Source organism: Egretta garzetta, unplaced genomic scaffold (assembly GCF_000687185.1).
Source record: "Egretta garzetta isolate BGI_Z169 unplaced genomic scaffold, ASM68718v1 scaffold32, whole genome shotgun sequence".
Classification (NCBI taxonomy): Eukaryota; Metazoa; Chordata; class Aves; order Pelecaniformes; family Ardeidae; genus Egretta; species Egretta garzetta.
Window position 1 is genome coordinate 2203741 of NW_009259035.1, and position 10603 is coordinate 2214343.

General features: G+C 41.5%; 1 protein-coding gene across 1 annotated transcript in view; it reads left to right on the plus strand.

The window, feature by feature from the left end:
- The first annotated feature begins 6691 nt into the window (after positions 1-6691).
- MMRN1 (multimerin 1) overlaps positions 6692-10603 on the plus strand; it is a 45704-nt gene continuing 41792 nt past the window's right edge. Inside the window, exon 1 of the mRNA XM_009634845.1 lies at positions 6692-7218. Coding sequence (XP_009633140.1) covers positions 6692-7218 — 527 coding nt within the window. The remainder of the gene's footprint in view (positions 7219-10603) is intronic.

Genomic DNA, 10603 nt, shown 5'->3' on the forward strand with positions numbered 1-10603 from the left:
TCACAGGGTGTTGCTAACAAAGCTTTGTCCGTAGCAGATATGCATGGGAATTTCACACTATCAGGCAGATGAAAAGTGTATCCAGGAAGCTTTTGTCCTTCAGAAATGATTTCTTAGTCCCCAGCTTGCCACATTCCCCTGAAGGTAAAGCCTTGACTCCTGGGGCTAGTCAAGCTTTTCTTAGTGTTGGATTTAAAGGCTATATAAGTAAGCGTTGTTTTCCTATGTCCTTTGCTGATTTCTTGGCTCTTGGGAATGGTTCAGTCTGCAGAATTCCCTAAGCTAAACTGTCTTTTAGCACCATCCCCTAGAGGCTGCTAAAAGAGGCTACCATGCTCACCAAAGGTCAGTGCCTCCATCACGCTTGGGAGGCAGTACATGGCAGGAAATGGCCACCATTAGAGCTCTGCACCAACAAGTTATTTCTTTTATTCTAGGAAAATCCTAGTGTTCTTTGGTATATTTGCATATCAAAATCATTTCTAAAAAGGAAGCGCTAGGAACAGCTCACAGAAGTTTTTTTTTAAAAGTAACCCAGACCATTGCCAATTCCCAAGTAGACTTGCCCTAAGGATAGGCTGATGTTAGAGCAAAGCAGAGAGCGATCTCCTTCATCGGCCGCCACAGTTCCCACATAAAAGATGTTTTCAATACATAAATGTCTCTGAAGGCTAAAAACTTGCCCATAGGCAAAGGAAAAGAATATATTGGAAGACAAGACACTTTAAAATCACAGCTATTACATGGTACTTCAGCAAAGGTACACTCAAATACTGTAGGGTATTTTGTTTGCTTAGTTTGATCGAGTGGTGTTGATGATGGAACACAACTCTGCCTTGGCTGGATCCAGGTTGCAGCTGAGTCATCAAAACCACTAAGAAACTCCACATACCGACCTTTAATCGGAAGATCTCTCTGGTGCTATGTTCTTTCTATACAAAGTAATGATTTTCCCTGTTACTACTGTTCTAAGAAAAGTAAGATTCAAAGGAGTTAGTTTTTGAGAGGGACACAGTGGTCTGTATTATGCAATGAAAAAAAACCTGAAGAAATCTTATTCACCCATTGAATCTTATTTTAGATGTAAAATTTTAACTTCCTGGATTGACTTTTATGGAGAAATATTCTTGTCTAGGTATGCAATGGTTATAACCAGTAAAATGTAGCCACTTTGAGCATGATGGCATCTCTTACGTTGTGTGCTTTTAATTGATGCTAACCAGCCATTTACGTTGGATACGAGCTGTAAACTTAAAAAATAATTAAATATGGGAATCCAGAATTGCTCAGAAGCCTTCAATATGCTTTTGGAGCTTACAAGAATGAGAGACTTTCTCTTCTGATGTAGAGGGGTATTAGAGTTCTTCATATAACTTGATGAGAATTTCCTGCATCCTTGCAGAGTGACCAGGGAAGTGATTTCTTCTTCCTGATCCTGATGTGCCTATTTTCATGTCTTCAGTGCTGCTCTATCCCATCTGTATATGAGAGAAGAAAGCAAAGTGGCTTTTTCACTGGACTAGCTCAGCTGATACCAAGAGGTACTGCAAGAAATGTGAAAAATTATCTCAAATTCAAATGTGTTTTATCTGGGGCAAGGGAAAGCCAAATGCTCCCAGCAGTAGGCACACCAGTGGAATAAAGTGCTGTTGAATAACGGCTTTCTCACATAGAAATTCTCATTTTTTACCATATCACTTGTGGCACTAGGTGCTAAGCAGGCATACAGCCCATGGTCTGGGCAGCGTTTTACAGTTGTTGTTGTAGCTGCCAGCATAGGCAGAGGAGATGATCTGGCTGGGCAGTCCTTGGCCTGGATAGGTCTGGGGCACCTAACCCCTGTGGATTTGGGCTACTCTGACTAAGACTGGAGACAGCTTTACTACTGGTAAACCCCAAAGAGTGAGCATGATAGAGAGCTGTGGGACAGACCATGGCTGTGTAGCAGAGGTGAGCTTATAGAATTTATTAAAAAATCTGGAGAATAAACAGCAGCTCTGCCAATATGGCTGTGCCGTCTAATAACTACAGAAGAGAGCAAACCTGATGCTCCCTTTACAGTGCCTGGGGAGAGCGGAAAGTCCCTGAAGATGGTTCAAGTTATTCAATGAGATGAGCAGGGATTTGTCTGAAGTCACGGTGTTGAGTGTGTTCCCTTAGCAGATGTTAAATATAAGTGTTTCTAAAATCCCGGCATTTGGTCAGCTTACTCAGGCTTCAGTAAAGTACTTGCCTTATCTGGAGAGCCACAGCTGTGACCCGAAAATAAGTGCTGCTCTTTCTTCCGTGGTACCAAACAGGGATAACTCTTTTGTGAGCAGAAGAGTACTGCCCTTTTATGTAATATAGCCTGGTGATTGAAATGCACCCCAGGAGTGCAGTTGCATCTTCAGACTCTGTTTCCACCTCCCAGGAAACTGCTTCTTTTACCATCCTGTGCTCTCATGGGAGAGGAGAGACTCTCCATCCCTGCTGATGAATGTGCCAATATATATAAAAGTTAAGACTCATAGGGTAAAAGAATATGTGTACAACAGCAAGCATGAGTGTAGAGTCTGGGTTGGGAACTTAATATGGACTGGGAACTTGAGATCCAGCTTCTGCTCCAAGGTCAACTTTTAAATTTTCCAGTAAAAGCCCATGAGGCCAGCCCAACATTCAGGGATTTCAGTAACACTGTTACACAACTAATAAAAAAATGTGGCATCTACGGATTTATGCATAAGGGAGCAAGCATCATGTTGAGTGGGAGTTTTCAGGATAATTTTGAACCTGTTTCTACCTAATCATAGATTCATAGAATCATAGAATCATTTGGTTGGAAAAGACCTTTAAGATCATCAAGTCCAACCGTACCCTGTCCACTACTAAACCAGGTCTCTAAGCACCTCGTCTATCCATCTTTTAAATACCTCCAGGGATGGGGACTCAACCACTTCCCTGGGCAGCCCGTTCCTGTGCTTGACAACCCTTTCGGTGAAGAAATTGTTCCTAATATCTAATCCAAACCTCCCCTGATGCAATTTGAGGCCATTTCTTCTCATCCTATCTCTTGTTGCTTGGAGGAAGAGATCAACACCCACCTCGCTACAGCCTCCTTTCAGGCAGTTGTAGAGGGCGATAAGGTCTCCCCTCAGCCTCCTCTTCTCCAGACTAAACAACCCCAGTTCCCTCAGCTGCTCCTCATTAGACTTGTGCTCCAAATCCCTCACCAGCTTCCTTGCCCTTCTCTGGGCATGCTCCAGTACCTCAATGCCTTTCTTGTAGAGAGAATTCCAAAACTGAACACAGTACTTGAGGTGCAGCCTCACCAGTGCCAAGTACAAGGGCACGATCACTTCCCTACTCCTGCTGGCCACACTATTCCTGATACAAGCCAGGATTCTGTTGGCCCTCTTGGCCACCTGGGCACACTGATGGCTCATATTTAGCTGGCTGTCGACCAGTACCCCCAGATCCCTCTCTGCTAAGCAGCTTTCCAGCCACTCGACCCCAAGCCTGTAGCATTGCATGGGGTTGTTGTGACCCAAGTGCAGGACCCATCACTTGGCCTTGTTGAACATCATACAGTTGGACTCGGCCCATCGATCCAGCCTGTGGACTTGTGTGTCTAACTGGCCAAGCAGGTCGCTAACCATTTCCTCTTGGATCATGGGAGCTTTGTTCTGCTCCCCATCCCTGCCTTCTGGCTCAGGGGGCTGGGTATGCGGAAGAAGTTTCTAAACTAAACCTAAATTTCACCAAATGCATCCAAGTGCTTATCTTTTCCTAGGTTCAATTTGCACTGAGACAAGCAGCACTTGGATGTGAACTAATGCTGAAATACTATCTGTAATGAGCTTGGGATTCAGATCCAGCAGACAGCAATCTGAAAACTGGATATCCTGAGTTTCTTACAGTCCCGAGATTGTTTTGCTAAATCAAAACAGCTTCAAACAATAATCAACAGCCCAGACATGTTCTAATAAAATCATATTAACAATAGATTTTCATTTTGGAGTATTCAGACAGGGAAATAAACACTGTTATAAGGAAATCTACCAAGCACCAAAAGCCAGACTCTTCTACACTGCTCTTCTCTTCACTGGCGGAAATCTGCAGTCGCTTCCCTGACTTTAGAGGCAGAATTAACACTTGCAGTGGAGTAATTCAAAGCAGAATCCAAGCTTTGTTTGTTAATAGGCACTCTGACTGTATAAATAAGCACAGTATGCAGCTGCTGTGATTTTTCTTTTTTAAAGCCAGCTTGCATTTAATTTGCAAATATGGTCAATACTAATTTACCCCTCTTTTGTCTTGGGATTTCTAAAAATATGGGATGACAAATGCTAATTCAGGTAACGGTATTAATTCAAGATCTCAAATACAGAGCTCAAAAAGAGAAGTGCTCACCTGGAATGGCTTATGTTAGCCTTTAAATGAGATTGTTTATCAGACTGTCTCCTGTGTCCCACATTCAAAGGGCATTTACAGATTTTTCACTGTGAATAAGAGGGGAAATAACGTCTCCAAAAGGGAGCACAACTGCATTTCTTTTCTAACATGTTGTATCACAAAATCGCATCTCTTTTACTTGCACAGTAGCAGCCTACACTTTACTGACACAATAAAACAGAAAAATAAAATCATAGCAAATGGAAACCCCAATCCTTTAGCATGCCTAAAAGGCCAGACTTCCACCTGGAAACTGAGAGCAAGGCACTGTTATCCAAATCTTTCAAAACAGGAACAGCCATCACAGGGATTTAATTGACTGCAGTAAGAGCTAGTGTTTTATCCTCCATAGTTTGGGGTTTTTTTTCTTTTTTTTTTTTTTTTTTTTTGAATGTATCTTCTGAAATGAACTGCAAGTCATTTACCAGCTTTTCCGTGGTGTCACTACTAATCATCAAACATCCATGGAATTGGGATTTTGCTTCTGTTTTTGAGAAAAGGTGACCCTCAAATAATATAAAGCATGCCCAGGAGATGCTGTTCTTTTTCCAGGCGTGTAAGGCTGCTTTCACAGTTTCATCGTCCGTAGTCCTTAGTGCAGCACTTGTGTCAGTGGCTAGAGGGGTTTTGAACAGGTTGACAATACCCTCTCAGGTCTACTTGGTTCCTGACAAAAACAGAAACAGTATTCTGTTTCTGCTTTGTCCCTTCTTTAAAATTCCATGTTACATTTCTCTATGCAATTTCTTCAGCAATTACCTTTTCCCTTTCTTTTCCTTCAACAAGAAACTAACTCTCCTTAGTCTCAGAGAGCTGGAGAATGGCAGTAGAGGAGGAAAGATTCCTTCTCCTCTTCCCTGACTGCAATATTCAACCTTGCAGCTACTAAGCATAATTTCATAGAGTAACATAGATTGGAAAGGACATTTAAAGGTCATCTGGTCCAAAACTCAACTTCAAGCAGGGCTTAGATCATGTTGTTCAAGGTCTTGTCTAGCTGAGTTTTGCATATCTCGAGGCATAGAGATCTCACAATTTCTCCGGGTAACCTGCTCTGGTATTCATCTACCCTTCTGGTATAAAAAATGATCTTTACTCTTTATACTGAATATCCATGTCCCCAGATCTTTTCTGCACAAGAAGTTACCAATATTATGTTTAGGTTACAATTAATATTGGTTTAGAATAATATTAGTTATAGTTAATTAATTGTAAAAGTATGCAATAAAAGGGAAGGAATGGACTCAGAGATTCAGGATATTCTTCTCAGTCTTGTCCATGTGTTGGATTCAGCTAGTAGATTTAGAGATATGGATTTAGAGGTTCATAAATATGGACCTGCCTGTGAACTAGGTGTCTAAACTCCAATTACAGTCAATGGGGATCTAGGATGGTATTCAGTTGCCCTTATGCAAGCTTTTAACTCCATTTGAAATGCTCTCAAGTATCCTTCCCCAGAAGGGCATGTTTTCCATAGATCATATGCCACCTCTGCCAGGCCCATGTAGGTGTTTCTCATACCCTAGAGAATCTGAAATGACAGCACATGCCTATAGGCAGTGCTATAGAATTACTTCATACACATCATTGTATGAACTATAGAAATAGGATGAGGCATAAATGACCAATGACCTACAGGTAAAGTACTACATTTGGAGGCTTGTGGCACAGCGATGAATACAGTGTGAACCTCTTCCTTATCATCTCTCCACTTTTGGCAGCAGTGTGCTTAAACATTCAAAGAAAAAGAGAACTTCCAGCTTTATGTAGCCCACCAGTTTTACCAACTCTTTTTTCAATAACAAGGTCACAAGTACGAACCACCCAAAGGGCACATGTGACAAGTCACTTCTGTTCTCTGTACATGTGTGTGTGAAAGGAAAATTACCTAATAATTTCAGTCTTTATCCCTCAGGATTACTTCACAGTACATATTTTTCCACATTTCTATTGTGCCATTAATCTTTATCCTGTGCCTTCTGCAGAAACTTCTTTTTTCCTCCCACAAAGGCTGCCAGGCTCCCACTCTCTAAGGGGTCACAGGTTGCAGAGGAATCCACAGAAACAGGAAACCAGGCTTCCTCAGACAGTTTTGAAACACCAAAACCTGTTTCCTTTCTACAAAAATAAAGCCTGCCAGGGCATCCTCTGGGTAGGCTCACTGTATGAGCAGCCGCTCAGGAGGAGGGAGAGGCTAGGGGATTTCTTGCTGGGGAAATAAATGTGAGATAACTTGTAGCATTTACAAACCAGCAGAATGAAGGAGATAATCTTCTTGCTGCTCCTATTGCACTTACAGAGCGGCAGCATTGGATTTAATACCCCAGGAAAGCCCTGGACCACAGGCCAGGGTAGTGAAACCTGGACAAGTCGCTCAGACTTGACTCCATCTCCGATCGCAATTGTGGGGTCACCCCACTCTGAGATCCAAGCTGCCGAAGTGAGTGCCTCACCCGGACCTCCTTTTGCACCTTCAGGCAAGACTCTGGGAATTAAGGCAGTAAAGAAAACCTCCAACCCTACAGCCTCTACCCCTGCAAACCAGTCAAATGGACACAGTGATGGTGACTCTGACAATGACAAGATGGAAAGCTCATCTAGCAGCAAAGGGGCATCTCTACAGAGCAATGCTAGAGAGGTCCCTCTCCAGCAAGCGGTCACTGCAAGCCGAGATACAGCTAAAGGGAACAGATCTCTCAAGCAGCCATCCCTCAGCACTGGTATCACCCGCACCCAGCAAGACGCCAACTCCAAAGCATCCAGCTTTGACACTACGAGAGGAAAGTAAGGAAAGTTACATATTTTTTCTTGTCTCTTATGTACTGCTTAGGAATGGTTATTTTCCTGTTCCCAGCGAAATAATTGGCAAAAGTTCTAGTAATCTCAGTAAAATCATTTTGTGAGCTTAAAGAAGACCATCTAAAACAAGCAAGGGGCCAAACCTGCAGTATTTACTCAGTCAAAATGATACATCTGTAACAGAGTAGATGCTGCAATATTTTATTCCTCTGGGTAGTTATCCCCAAACCAACAGGAAAGTCATTATCACATATGGGTAGGAAAGGACTACAACAGATACCTCCCTGTTTTATGCACAGTAAATTTTTGTTGGGCGTTTTTCTTTGTTTTCTTGTGGGTAAAAGAAATTGCAAATGCACTTTTTCATTTGGAATCTATTAAAAATGATTGTGTTTGAAAATGTCTCCACTAAATTGAAAATACAAGCAATTAAGTGTACAAAATGCATTGATGTCTGACAACTTGAAACGCCTTATTCTGTGACAAAAACTTGCAGAAAGTGGCATTGCAGGTGAATGTGCATTCAGAACTGTGTAACTTAATAGATAATAGCTATGCATAACAGAGTATATCAAATTGGACTGTCTAGTTTTATAGCTCTGGAGCACTCAATTATTTTCTTTGTACCCCAGTGTCTTCAGTTCTCAATGGGGATGTTCATACTAACTTTGGAGATGTTGCAAGGTTCACTTAATTGCTGATATATATTCATGTACTGGTAGAAAATGAAAGACACAAAGGATTGGTTGTTTTCCATAGTATTTATGGAGAGTGGGCTTTCAGAATATAATTTCTTCTTTTGATAGTACTTGCCCAAATGTTAGCATCCAAAAGGAGGAAAAACTCTTTTGCTTAAATTCACACAAAAAAGAATAAATCACCCCTTAGAAATACTCCTACAATTATCTTGCTACGTGTGGCTGAGAGCTAATGTTCCTTCAACTCAAAGAAAAATTCCTGTTGACCCTAGCATGTTTTGGATCACGCCTAAGTGAAATAATGCACAAAAGACCCGAAGGAAAGGACCCCTTTGCCTCTGCTTGGAAGAGATAACCCGGTAAGGAGCTGTGTTTCCCAGGGAGCTTTCCTAGCATAGCCCTTTGGTTGCAAATGTCATCTGTTACACCACCTTACTACGGTGCTTGGCAGAGCGTCTTGGTTGCCCTGAGTGAAATGGGTTCTCTTTACATGTGAGAGCTTTTAACCACATCTTCATTAAAATACATCTTAACATATGCTAACCTTAGAGTCTTTAGCTTTCTCAGCTTTTTTCAATAATAGTATTCCAGTGCAATTAATCTTCAGAAAAACTCCGTGAATCGGCAATACCTTTTACATAAGATGTAAATAGAGAAAGCAAAAAACTAGTCTGGTGAGCAAGGTCTCATATTTTATTTATCATGATGGGATGTGGTTGCAACTGCAGAGAGGCAAAATAAGCCAATTTTGTATCAGCGAGCACCTTGTTTCATGAGTGGTCAAGGAGCAGCCTGCTGTGCAACATGCATAAAGGTCTTTTTTTTTTTTGAGACCATTGAGCAAGTTAACGATAAAGCTAGGTTTATATATATATGATCATATACATATGATTATATATATGATCATATATATTTATATAAATACAATATGATAATAACAGGATACACATCATAAAAGAGAAGGCTGAATCCCCACTCTCTTTCTCAAACTGCTGGGCTACATAGCCTTTCTCTAGCAAAAGTCTACAGTTCTAGGTGTGGCTTGATCCTTTTCATATTATGATTCTTGTGTTACAAGCCTTGTCCTCCTACCTCATACAAGTGGCTTTACAATCAGCTAAGGTGTTTTGAGCTTTTCTTCCAGTTTGGCCACTGACCTGGACTGGGACTTAAGTCAGTCACTTCACTGTTCTGTCTCCCTTTCCCTGTGAATTAGACCTGGATGAAAAATAAAGTCACTTGTGACTATTTTTTTCAGTAAAGTCATGAAAAAATGCCAAGTCCAGTGTGCTCAATGTTACCGATCACTGCTGTAAAACACCTGGAAAGCTACTGCTGAGAAACTATGCATAAGAACACAAGCATTTTTATTTATTATGTGCAGGCGTTATCCTTTTCTAGCACATGTTTTCATTTAAAAAAAAAAAAAGTTGCATCTTTATTGCAAATAAAGTGAAAGTGATGCTGTAAAACTTCCGACAAAGACAAACAGCTTTCTTCGAGCTTTACTCTTTAATACCTGAGCACAGCATGGATGAGTCAATAGCAGATTTCACAGTTGTAAAGTGTACTACCTCTGAGGAAATTTGGAAGCACAATTTGCTTTTTGGTTTCACTTTGAATTAAAGCAACTCCTTGGTTATAATCTGTATTCCAACCTGAATTTTTGAGTGACCTTGTAGGAGCTGCATGACTCTGTAATCCTTTATGGCAACCCATTGTGCTAACATCTGTGCAGAGATGCTGATGTTAAGAGGCTCCGTAGAGAAGGAACAATAGAGGGAGGTCAGTGAGAGACAAGAGGAAGGAAAACAAAACAAGAATGAGCATTTGTTTTTTAATATATTTCTAATTCAAAAAATAGCAATATATATACGTTGTTGGAGAGTCTCCAGGGCTGTCAGATTACCCGCAAGGTACAATATGTGCCCAATGTACAAGCTTAATTACCCAAATACCCTGTTCTGAAGGAGGTCATGTGCCTTACGGGCTTAATTACAAAGATGATTCCCTCGCTATCTCTACCCTAGATTATCTGAGGACAATATTATGTACATATATCACATACACACTAGAACTAGATTAGAAAAAAGTTCTTCTAGTTCATTCTATTTTTGCAAAATTCCCGATAAAGTATCAGAAGAGTGTGATTTGAAAATATTTCATGGATTTTCCAAAGTCTGCACCTGAAGAATATTTCTGACAACCACCAAGCGTGGCAGGCAGGACACAGCCAGCTCAGCTATGGCAGCCAGCATCACCCCAGAGCCCAAATCACCAGGCGCAGACGTGGTGATGCTGCAGTGCCGAGATCAACCTGGGAAGACAAATCAGCGAGATAAGACCAGGCCTGGTGAAGGTGACCAGGGTGAGACACAGCCCAGTGATCACTGGGGAAATCCACAGCGATGGGGCAAGGTCAAAGTTAGGCCAGGATGTCAGCTTGCAGGTCAGGATTGGGACACACTCAGTGTAGCCCTGGGCTGAATTTTACTGGGACTCCTGAGCCCATGGGCAGGGTGTACAGGTGGAGACTCCAGGCCAGGCTGGTCAGGGTGAATAAGACCCACAAGTGCCATCAGGGTCCTGACAAGTTTCCATTTCATTTTATTGAAAGAAATGTGCTATTAGAACTGCCAGAATAAATTATTATTCTTTTTTTTTTTCTTTCC